The 12,259-nt window shown below is 35.9% G+C and overlaps 2 protein-coding genes across 5 annotated transcripts in view; one reads left to right on the forward strand and one right to left on the reverse strand.

The window, feature by feature from the left end:
• Positions 1-327: 327 nt before the first annotated feature.
• On the reverse strand, positions 328-8,169 carry LOC111058476 (uncharacterized protein C16orf52 homolog A). Its single transcript, XM_022346010.2, has 3 exons — positions 7,338-8,169; positions 2,490-2,702; positions 328-646 (listed from the first exon to the last, which is right to left on the reverse strand). Exons 1-3 carry the CDS (start codon positions 7,438-7,440, stop codon positions 459-461), a joined length of 504 nt encoding a protein of 167 aa, XP_022201702.2. The 5' UTR covers positions 7,441-8,169; the 3' UTR covers positions 328-458.
• Positions 8,170-8,198: 29 nt separating this feature from the next.
• The window catches only part of LOC111056885 (Hermansky-Pudlak syndrome 3 protein homolog), an 86,062-nt gene continuing 82,001 nt past the window's right edge, over positions 8,199-12,259 (forward strand). For 3 of the 4 annotated variants that reach the window (XM_039423102.1, XM_039423109.1, XM_022344295.2), the window contains exons 1-4: positions 8,254-8,417; positions 9,806-9,911; positions 10,379-10,497; positions 11,432-11,664. In XM_039423102.1, the coding sequence (XP_039279036.1) occupies positions 9,817-9,911; positions 10,379-10,497; positions 11,432-11,664 (447 nt within the window). In that variant the 5' untranslated portion in view covers positions 8,254-8,417; positions 9,806-9,816. Of the gene's footprint in view, positions 8,418-9,805; positions 9,912-10,378; positions 10,498-11,431; positions 11,665-12,259 lie in introns of all 4 variants that reach the window. The other variant, XM_039423115.1, reaches the window with a different exon arrangement.

The raw sequence follows: 12,259 nt of genomic DNA on the forward strand, positions 1-12,259 counted from the left end.
TATCATTCTTAGCTTCGCCATCGGGTAATCAAACGTTAACCTCAGGGAGGAAAAGTTGTACATTTGTCCCTAGATCTACAAAAATAACTACTGTATTATAAAATATTAAATTATAAGGACAGAAATTTTCTGCAGATATTTCACTTTTTATTTCACTAATAATCATCTAAAATGTATGATACAAATGTAGTTGATACCCAAGTTCGAACGACACTTTGAATGAATCTTCATTCATTGTTTGAGAAATATTACCTGTCGTTTGAGTTCTTATTGAAAATAAGACTGATCAATTTTAATCTTGGGAGAGAAATAATTTTTGAAGAAGATATATGTAACGAAAGAATACTGTTTATTATCACTTGGGAATGAACAAGTTTCAAATCTTATAACACTTATAAAATGATGGATTACTACCGTAAGAAATATTTACATGGCGATCAAAAGGCTTCTTTTAAAAATTAGAAGTGTGGCAAGCAGACTTTGCCAGCAAACAGTTCAGATATCACAGTTATCCAGAGAGCAAGAACAAAGAGTATGTATGAGACTCCGACCTGGTGACTGCTCGGCAGCTGATAGGGCTGACCTCCTATTTCATCGACATGGAAGCCCATCGGGAATATCACTGCCGCCAGGCAGAAAAGCACCACTGAAAACACACACAGGTTCAATTGAATGATTTGAACATCATTCAATACACCGAACACATATTGTAATAAATACAATAAACTATTTAAATACAATAGCAAACTATTTTTAATGCTCACGGCATTATCTACCACTGCCGTGTTATCTTCCAGTGGGAGAGCTTGGATGCATGTAGTGAATGCATTACTTATCATAATTACTTATGCATAACAGGATAAATCATAAATCACATACACAATATTATTAATTCAAAAGGAATGCAGTCCCCATCAGAACAGGACATTTTCTTTCAATAAATTTCTAATCACTTTACCATTATTAAATTTTAATTAGCACACTTCTTTAAGATTTCAACTGCTATTTTCCACGCTACTGTGAAGCAACAAGTTACGTTGAACTTTAAAAATCATTAAGATTTACACCAAGCACAGAAATGTTGTGGAACTTCTCCATATCAAGGTGATGAATCAGGAAGATATTCTCACTTCCACATGTGATTTACTTGACGAAGCAAACTATTTTTAATAGAAATGTTGTGTTTGAAATGTTGTATTTTTAATAGATTACACCAAGCACAGAAATGTTGTGGAACTTCTCCATATCAAGGTGATGAATCAGGAAGATATTCTCACTTCCACATGTGATTTACTTGACGAAGCAAACTATTTTTAATAGAAATGTTGTGTTTGAAATGTTGTATTTTTAATAGATTTACACCAAGCACAGAAATGTTGTGGAACTTCTCCATATCAAGGTGATGAATCAGGAAGATATTCTCACTTCCACATGTGATTTACTTGACGAAGCAAACTATTTTTAATAGAAATGTTGTTCCTTTTTGAATTTCACGTCGACGTATATATATATATATATATATATATATATATATATATATATATATATATATATATATATATATATATATAATATTTATTCAAAAAGGTTTTTTGAAATTTTGCATTTCAAGGATAATACAAGAGGAAAAGGAGTCTCTTTCGAACGCCAATATTACCGTAAAATTCAGACTATAGAATTTATTATTCATCATAAATCAGCTGTCGAGTGGATTATTAATTGCTTGCAATGACGCATGCAATTAATATCTCAATGTAACTTGATAAAAAATCAGCTGTCGTGTGGACTATTAATTGCATGCAATGATAACTCGAAGTCACATAGTATTTTCTCTGCTTTCAACTCGATAAGCTTTTGATGATAGTAGCATAGTTGTTTACAACAATTTATTAGCATTGTTGGTGCAAAAACCCAAACAGTCATTAGCTGTTTACACACCGATATCTCGCCGACACGACAGGACATAGTTTACCCTGATGGACAGTATTAGAGGAGGCTGTGGTTTATAACTGCGCGAGATCTACTGTTCACAGAACTACTAGTAATAATACTAAGGGTGTTGCCCACATAAGCTCTTAGACTTGTGCGTGGGTAATGAGTGAGAGGGATGATGATGAGTGATAACGACTACTTTTTAGGTAGTCGGGACCGACGTTTATCGTCTCCTCCGAAAGACGTGATCATTGAAATCATTGGAAAAAACTTATTTCTATATCAGAGAACAACTGGAGTCAAACAACTCATTCTATTGAATCTGTGAAAGCAGGAGTTCTATTACAGCGATACGCATGGAATTAAAGCAAATGTAATTTCCTCTAAACACTACACTCGAGAATTTTGTTAATATAAAACACATATTACACTTTGAAACATTTACAAATGCAGAGAAACATGAAATACAAATCCATGACATCTCAAAGAATGCGTAATTTTTGCAAGGGCGTAATATAAATAACCAATCCGTAAGAAATTTTTCAAGGATTACTCACTTGCTGTGAAGCCAACCCATCTAGCATAGGGTACGACGTTACGATCCCAGTGCGATGAAGCCAGCAGTATGATGGTTGTGGTTATGCAGATGCATCCCACAAATATGCAGACGAGGGCACACAGCCACTCTGGCTGCAGGTCGGGCGTGAAGCACATCTGAGGTCGACTGTGCAGAGTCATGCATGTCCACATCAGTCCAAGCCGCGTGTCACCTGAAAAATTGTCATTAATATGAAAAACAGACTTGAAAGCTGTTGCTTGTTGGTAAGGTTGTCGATAAGGGTGAACATTTTCATGTCTATGTATTTATTGAGCATGAAACCAGAAACAAACGAATATAATAGTATTCTCTTCTCTCTGATGTAATAAAAGAATTGATTCTTAATAAGATTTAGTAAATTATTAGAATATCTAATTCCAGGGAGCTACTCCATCAATTGAAGGAATTTGCAATCTCCCGAGATGCATATTAGCAAAATTCAGTACAAGCTTATAAGGAAACAAACTTACAGCATCAAATATTGTGGACCACACAATTGATTCTTTAATAAAAACATATAGTTAATAAGTAAAATAAACACGTCTTTCGCTGATTGTGATGTTTACATAATCTCCAGGCTTATACCTGCGCAATGAAACGGACGGTGATAATTCAACATACTTCTTCAGGTGGGTTCCAAACTAACAAGAAGTGATTTTTATATATATCAATTATCTATATTTAGGCGCAGGAATCTTGACTCAACTAATTGTAATACTTCAAGTCAAAGAAGGGTAGAAGTATTTAAGAAATTGAAGGTAGAGAGAGAAAATATAGTAAGATCGTATGTGACAGCCGACAGCTTATGCCGTATCTACATATGGCCAAATGAAGGCCAGTTGACAGGTAGGTACTTAAATTTTCTGCATTCTCCTCTCCAGCGTTTTCTCTCGTTTCGCTCTCATTTGTTGTATTTTTAGGGCGGTTGATATATACTGAGGGTGGGAGAGAATCTGTTCCTACCCTGACTGGCTAATAAGCCAGGAAGCTCATATCAAAATCCTGTAGTGCACCCAATTTGGCACATACACATCAACTGCTCCCTTCCTCTTCCAGAATTCCTTTTTTGTACTTTTCTGAGTTCTCTTAGAAAAATAGTTCTTAATGAATCTTTTTTCTTCGCACTGCAACAATATTTGCAGTGCTGTCTTATTTCAGCATTACAACCAGTAGCTGTTTCTGGGCCAATATCCTCGCATTCTGATAGAGACCTCGCATATAGAGGAGGGCTCGTGTCCCACAAAAGCCATTCTCTCTATATGTTTCAATAAAATCACAGTTCTCCTGCTATGCGATCATTTTTGCTTTAACCCTAGAAGGACAACACAAAATTAGCAATGTTTAAAGACAACATGCGGTTTCAATCGCATCCGAATTTTTTTTTCTTTTTGTTTATTGCAATACTTCAAGTCGAAGAAGGGTAGAAGTATTTCAGAAATTGGAGGTAGAAAGAGTAAAAAATACATCGTAAGATCTTATCTGATAGCCGACAGCCTATGCCGCATCTACATATTGGCCCAATGAAGGCCAACGTCGGCCAGCGCCAATGTGTGCTCTGGATAGTGTAAGCAACTATAGATTCATATCTTTGATCCCGGTGCTTCCAAAATTTTTGAGACGGTATTGTTTGTTCAGCTGTACAACTATTTTGAGGGTAATGGTTTGCTGGTTCCTGCTCATTTTGACTTCAGGAAAGGAAGATCGACTGTCTCTGCTGTGCAGACTCATTCAATCAGTCCTGGAGGCATCTGAGAATACAAGATCTTCATCACTTTTGCTATGTGATTTATCACGTGCCTTCGACTGTGTCTCGCACAAATCTATTGAGAAAGCTGGAGAAATATGGTCTTGGAGTAGGTGCTGTCAGACTGATGGAATCGTACCTAAGTGATAGGTTGCAGGTTGTGGACTGGAATGGTGTACTATCTGTAGCCTGTTGGTGTACAGGTGTACCTGTTGCACCCTTTTGATCTAAATAAGTTGGCCCTCAACAGTGACAAGACTCAGGAGCGGTGATTCAGGCCTCAATTCTGGGATTGCCACAGGTACTCTGAAGCTCTTGGGGTTTTCCCTGGATAGTAGATTGACCTGGGAGGCTAACATCAGCCAGCTCAGCAAAAGGACAAGTAGGGCAATTTTTCTGCTTAGAAGACTTGTATCATGTGTGCCTCATGATTTTGTGCGCCTGGCTTACTTTCCTTTTTTTAGAGCCATATTGCATTTGGTACAAGGCTGTGGGGGCACGCTGCGAGTGTGAATAGGGTTCTAATAATGCAGAAAAGAACCATTAGAATTGTGATGAGGGCTGGTTGGATTGATCAATATAAACCATTGTTTGTACATTTACGAGTGATGATGGTCCACAGCCTGGAGATGGAGTACAGGTCTACAGCCTGTACATATACGAGTGCTTGGTTTCGAATAGAGAGGATATTCATTTGTACACCAGGGCCAATCTGGTTCACAGTCATGCTACACGGGGAAATGGAAATATGGTCCTGCCCAGGGTGAGATTGAATAGATCCAGGAAAAGCTTTCCCTTATCAGGCATTGGATTTCTCAATAGGCTACCTGATGAAATAAGAGAGCTGCCTGTGGTGAGCTTTAAGAAGCGGTTCAAGTCATGGCTGGTCGCCAACCCTTTGTACTCAATGAGTTTGAAGAGTCGGACACAAGCACTATATGAATAGTAAATTGACTGTGATAATAGTTTCTATAGGCTAGTTTTAATTTAACCAAGATTTATTATAGGCTAAGTAGATAAAGTTTAAAATTAGAATAGGCTGTAAAGAGTGTGAAAGAGTTTTAGTTTAGTAATTGTTTATTGTTATTTCAGTATTTTTTTCATAAAAAACCAAATAGTTTGAAGCCTACTGTTGCACTGCATGTTGTGTATTATATTTATTTACTTACTTACTTACTTGATACTTGATATTCTCCCACTGGAAGCGCGTATGCGCCGTGATCGTCAGGTTCTTTAATCATAATGTAGAGCTCAATTTCCTTGTAGTTCCTGGTGTCGGTGTGGTGAGATTCTTTCATCAATGTATTCTTGTAAACTATAATATGGTCTTGTTGTGAGGAATTTTTCTAATTCATACTTGACTCAAGTTTTCCAAGATCTTCATTTGGCAAGCAGTTGTATATCCTAGCGCAGAAATATTTTGGTCCATATTGGGTCAGTCTGGATCGTACCACTGTCACATGAGTGTCGTTTCTTCGTCTGGTGTTGTAGTGGTGATATTGCTGATTGCTCAAAAAAATATCTGGCTTCCTTCTAGTCATCAAACATGCCTCCAAAACAGTGCAGGTAGTGTTAGAATGCCAGCCTCCACAAACAAGGGTCTACAGTGGGCGAGGTATGGTTGCCTGAAGATAGTCCTTAGAATTCGTTTCTGCAGAAGTAAAATTCTTTCCATGTGTGGACTGTTTCCCCAGAATAGTATACCGTAATTTATTATACTATGAAAACAGCCGTAGTAAACATTCATAAGTACTTCTCGATCTAGGAGTGGTTGAAGACGGCGCATCATATAGCAAACAGCTGTCAGTCTTGTTGATAGGTTCTCAATGTGTAGTCGCCAGTCCAGGTTGTCTGATATGGATATGCCCAAGTATTTTGTACTCTCCACCACACTCACACTAGAACCCTCCAATCTGAGGAGAGGAGTAGGCCTACTTTCATACTTTTTCCTATTGTAGAACTGCAGAATTTTGGTTTTCCCTTTGTTTAGCGATAATTTATTTATATGACACCATTTACTCACTTCATTTAAACCAGATTGTGCTTTAATTTGGAGGCTGTTTTTATTTTGGTCCTGTATTAAGTGGCTGATATCGTCTGCAAAAAGCCATATATTTCCTGTAGTAACATTCTCAGGTAAATCATTTATATATAACAGAAACAAGACTGGCCTCAAGTTCGACCCCTTCGGAACCCCGGTGTTTATCGCTGTCGAAATAGTGGATTTATAAGTTTGAGTCATACCATCATGTCCTGAATGTCTTATACTGACAATTTGCTTTCTTATTTCCAGGTAAGTGGCTATCCATTTCAGTGGTTTTCCTTTAATTCCCATTCTTGATAATTTATTCAAAAGGTTTACATGAGATAGAAGATCAAATGCCTTTGTCATGTCATAAAAGATACATATCTGTTCACCCACTTCGTCCAGATTTATGTATTGTTATTATATTTCTATTTGTAAATTTATTGTAATGACATGGCCTAGTGTACTGTAAGTATTTTCTGGTTGTAATAAAATCATGGAATTATTGTAGTTTTCCAGGCGCTGGCTCATCACCCATCCAAACTAGTCAACCAATGCGTACGGTTTTCTGTTTTGTCGTCTGCTCTGCTGGTTTTTCCATGTAGGCCTACTGTAAAACTGAATTTAGTTATGATTTTTAAGTTTATTTTCTGTGAATTGCTATTGCGTTACTTCTTTATTGTTTTTATTGTATTCCTTTTAGTCAATACTTTCAATCCCTAACTCCATTTTTAATTTGCCTTTTTGAAATCGGCAGTCCGTGCAAAGTGCTAGCCAAGGCTGGCCATAAAGGCACGCATTGTGGATGGCAAGACAAACGTGGGTAAGCTTACCAGGATGAGCCAGCAAGTGATCCAATATTTGGACTAGATATTATAGTTTTATGCCTCCAGCTGAGACCCAAGATTTTAGTATCAGGCATGCATTTTACTCGGGACATCCACTCAAGTGTCCTAATGGAATAAAAGTAGAATATTGAGTAGATTTATGAAGATTAAGTTCGGTATTGAGAAATTGACAAGAATGCCACTACTTACCACCAACGTCTGTTATTATCCAATCAGGCATGGCGAGACTAATGATAGCGAAAACATCTGCAGCCAAAAACAATGTTCCTGATATCAAAGTTAATCTATCCATTATGTTAATAGGGTAAATTCAAAGCAGAAAGAAATTATTGAATAAAAATTAATTCAACTTGAAAGTTTTCTAAAATCTACACAGGTGGTACACATACCACTGTTCTTGAATGACAACGTACAAATTCACTTTCAGTCACGATGAAAAACTGACATATTACATTTTTGCATCAAATAATTTTAGGCTAACTCACTTAAGAACTTTTAATTTTTCAAAAAAAGACTTAGCAGTTTGGATGCACTTTAAGTTAAGAGAACACAGAAAATATTAATAAACAACACCTTTAAAATCCTTTTATACAGATACTAGATTACTCAAGGCTATTAAAAACAGGTCTATTTAAAGTACTAGCAAATTTGATTATGTTTAGTTTCTTTACGGACTATTGTTTTGATTAGATGAAACAGAAATTTTGAGTAATTTTCCCCTTAGCAAGTCAGTGTCAGCTGTTTTTTATGTCTGCTGTCAGCTGTTCATTGTCGAATTATTTATTTTTACTTGCCAAGACTAATATTGTTATTGGATCATTAAACAAATTAAATAAAATTGAAAAATACAAATAAACGTTTCATGAAGTTTGAAAGCACGTAAGATATAAAATTGTAACATAAATTAGTGAAAGGCAATAAATTGTTGGTACGTTGGTAGTGCTGAAAAACGGAAGGAGACGCCTCTATTGTTATTTCTCTTTCTCTCATTTTCTATCCTACCTCCTTCAACATCATAACCTATGTTCTGTTCTGCTCCTGGTTGTTTTTGCTTTGCGGTTCAGTGAATTTCATCCAGGACCGACAAATTGAAATATTTGTTATTATTCTATTTATGGCAGGGAAATGTGCTCCAGCTCCAGTTTGATTTTGTTGATCAGCAACATTAAAGCTTTTTGAAAATAATATGATACCATAAGAGTTTATATCTTAAACTGATTATTGTCTTTGTCTACCAGAAAATCTACTTCATCTGATTGTTACCTAAAGGTAAGTAACTTTGATGTACTGTATTTGAATTTGCTTTAAATTTTAAATTAGTATTTGACTCAAAATTTGTGTTTGATTCGAATATAGAGGATCAGGTGACCCCACTATTTATTCCTATAATTATGTTGGTACCCTCTTTGTGTGAAACACAAATTATTATTATTAGAATAAGAGCTAAAGTTAAAACTGCCCCAGGCCATACCTTTTACCTATCAAATTTCAGGTTGGAGTCGATTTAATATGTTATTTTAATTTGAAAAATTATGCGTCGGTTATTTATCATTTTTCTTCTTGTCGTGTTTAGTTACCGTTAAAATAAATGTACAAGAAGAATTAATACGGTAATTGTGTGAAATTTTTGTCACCAAATTTATTGAGAAAGATGATTGAAAGCTATGATAAGGGCGTGATTACATTAATTGCTTGTATGTGCAAGTGCACCTAGGTTATGCATGCCCAAGCGTGCAAATGAAAAACAATATCTGGAAAGAGGTAGGAACACTCATACTGAATGCGTTCAATGTGAACAGCTAAATGCAAGTCACAACTTGGTTTGATGGCAAAGGTTTTGTTTGTAGGCTCATGCATAATCTAATATGTACTTAAATACGCATTGAATGTGATTACACCCATAGGTCTCTTTAAACTTGGCAGCGCTGTAATACGCCGTATCTTCCAATGTCAGATTCAAGCTAAGAATGTGAACGGTACAGATAGCTTGGATCTAAGGTAGGGAGATAGGACGTATTAAGTCCTAAGGTGCATTTACTTAGATGCGTCTCGAGACGCGCGTCCATAAGCAGGCGGCTCGAGTCGCGTCGTTACAAACATTTGAAAGCAATAAAAACCAGAGGCCTTTCCAAGGTGCAATTCCTTAGAGGCGTCTCAAAATTCGTGCTCGGGCGTTTCACAAAGTATGGCTAGAGCCGTCACGGCTAGAGCACCTATTAATTCATTAGATTCGATGATTCATTATAAAAGCAATATAAAGCCAACACTTCTAATTAACATTTTGCCGTAACGTCCATAAAACATAAAATGAAATGATTCATCGAATCTAATGAGTTTTAGGTTGAGAGATAATGTGCTTTAGCCTTGACGCCTGATCACGCGTCTTGAGACCCCTCTAAGGAAGGCCTCTGGTTTTCATTGTTTCTTATCAAGTGTTCTTTCAACTACCACAATGTAAGTTAGGCTACTAGTTTCATATGCAACCTTAATATCGAATTATTTATAACTAGCAGGTAGCCCGTGCTCCGCAAGTGTCTAATTAAAAACTTCACCTGCTGAAATCTTGAAGAATTTAAAATAGGCCTATAATCTATTCAATCTAATAGATTTTTTAGATGTTAATATAGAAAATTAACTGACAGTTAAACATTTTTCAGTGATTCTCAGGATGGTGCGAGTTTTGAATGGAGTTCATAACATTGAAAGCCAGACTATCCAAACATGTGAGGATCCAGTGGCCGTTACTACTGCACCCCCTGAAAGGTAAATACATTTGAAACAAATGCGGCAAAGATTGCCAATTCAGACTACATACAATTTTTTTCAACAGAGCACTAAGATTATAGTACCTACCTATTGTGAGTTGTAATTTAGTTCATTAACTCAGTGACAACTCAGGTTGGTATAGATTCATAGTCGATAGAAGTTACTGTATTACAAACTAATTTTAGTTCGATTCATAGTCGATAGATGTTACTGTATTAAAAACTAATTTCAGTTTGATTCTAATCTAATTCTATGTTTAGTATTGTTACTAATTTTCTTATCAATTAATTCGATTAAGTTGAGTTAATTTTAATTCGATTCTAATTTGATTCCAATTTCCCAATACCTCTTATATCACTAATTACAGTGTGATGAAATGTTTGATATCATTAGACTAATCTATGCTCCTACAGCCAGTTATCAAAAATAATAACCTAACATCGCAATGCTTCTTCTGTTATCAGGTTGCTCATCGCTCTCAATCATCATGTAATTGAAGTTCGAGATTTATCCATGAATCCGGAGTCAACATTCTCCTTTCCAACCGTGGATCAGGCCTTCTTCCTAACTCATTGTATAACAGGTGTGCTTTTTCAATATAAAGTAGGCTATTTTAAACCAATTGAAATTCAGAAGCGCAGCTTTTTGTTCAGTTAATTTGACATTTGATTTTTAAATAGGTAACATAACTGATAGTTTGTTCTGAATGACTTCGTACTCAGCACCACTGCTACTTTTGATTGCAACAGATTACACTAGGTCGCCTTCAATTGAATATGATCGAAACTATCATACTTTCAACTGGGAGATCCTATCATCTCTCAACTGTAAAAACTATCATATGATCAAAACTCTCATATTTCAACTTGAAAATAGCACTTTTTTAAAGAATATCTTGCTCAAAGATTTTCAACCGAATGTTTTATTCAACCGATAGGTTTACCTATAAGTTTAACTATAGCTAAGATCATGAGAATAATGATTTACTGTATTGCACGTATTGTAGTAGAAGAGGTTGTGGGGAATCGAAAAACATTCAGTTTTTGAGAAAAACACTCACTAAGATGTTTAATTCAACATTAAGAAGATTGAGGAAATGGATTTTCTGAACACCACCCATGTCACACTAATATCTGATATAGGCCTAGATCTTCGAATAAGCTGATGTGCCTTCTTCCTTGTATTCCAATTATCTCGCTAGCAACAATTCAATTCATTTTACCAAAAACTCAAAAATAATTCAAAGTTGTTATAGTTAGACAAAGGCATTAATTATTATTCTAAATAGCTATATCAACTATCTTATTCTTATACTATTAGGCTAACAAAGCTTTTGTTCTATTTAGTTTGGCTCAAACATTCTGGATAGACGACAATTTTGATCAGTTGGATTAGATAGATTCATTATCAACTGGCTTGTGATAAGGATAAAGGATATCAATTCTTTATTTAAACGATGCCGACTTCTTTAAAGGAATCGCATTGTAGTAGAAATAGCATTGTTTGTATTTGTTCAGGAAACTATGTGGCGACATTGGAGGTGAAGGTGAGTCGAGAAGGTCGCGAGGTGATCTACACCCGCATCTACGCCAACTGGGACCAGCCGGGAGTGCTGGATGGCTCTCAGCCAATGAGAGCGCGCATTGCTGGCAGGGTGACGCCCAGTAGTAGTCAGACGGGCGGTGATTCGTTGGAAATGATTGAACTACCTGTCCGCTTCCCAACTACCACTGCAATCGCTTGCTGCCAGGTAAACTTCATCATGCTCCAATGATAAAACCTCTTTACTTATAATTGGTCAAACGATAATAAAATTTCAAATTAATGAGAAATGAAAAACGTAAAAAATGTCAGATTAGAATACTGAAATATCTTCAGTTATCGATTATCAAAAAATATTTAAGTGACGGCAAAGTTTCCAAAATACGAATGTTTCTATGATAGCCTACTTTTTACCAATGTTTATTATGGAAGTAAGTATAGTCCCAGGACTATAATCTTTTGATCTAGTGATCTCTCATCACTAGGCTTTGTTATCTTGGATGTTACAAAATTTTCCAAATCCGCATACAAATTTTGAGTGTTTTCCAATTCTATTTTTTTCAATAACACTGATCAACGTAAATCATGTACGAACTAATACTGCCTGGAAACCATTATTTCAGATTTGAAAGTGTTTTTCTTCAATTCTATTTTTCTTTGAATTTCTCATCAGTGTCAGATGTGTTCAATCTCCTTCCCTATCTTTTCAGTATCCACCATACATATTCTATATCAACTAAGTTCATCTTGAAAAATGGACTGCTGAAAAATAATTTGTCTTGAAACGTGTTAGGATTTCCTTT

Source organism: Nilaparvata lugens, chromosome 1 (assembly GCF_014356525.2).
Source record: "Nilaparvata lugens isolate BPH chromosome 1, ASM1435652v1, whole genome shotgun sequence".
Taxonomy (NCBI): domain Eukaryota; kingdom Metazoa; phylum Arthropoda; class Insecta; order Hemiptera; family Delphacidae; genus Nilaparvata; species Nilaparvata lugens.

Excerpts from the sequence above, each read along its gene's own strand:
- LOC111058476 (XM_022346010.2), bottom strand. The coding sequence starts at position 7,440 with ATGGATAGATTAACTTTGATATCAGGAACATTGTTTTTGGCTGCAGAT. Across the intron at positions 2,703-7,337 it reads GATAATAACAGACGTTGGTG|GTGACACGCGGCTTGGACTG; the intron begins GTAAGTAGTGGC and ends ACAATTTTTCAG. Across the intron at positions 647-2,489 it reads ATGGGTTGGCTTCACAGCAA|TGGTGCTTTTCTGCCTGGCG; the intron begins GTGAGTAATCCT and ends GTGTGTTTTCAG.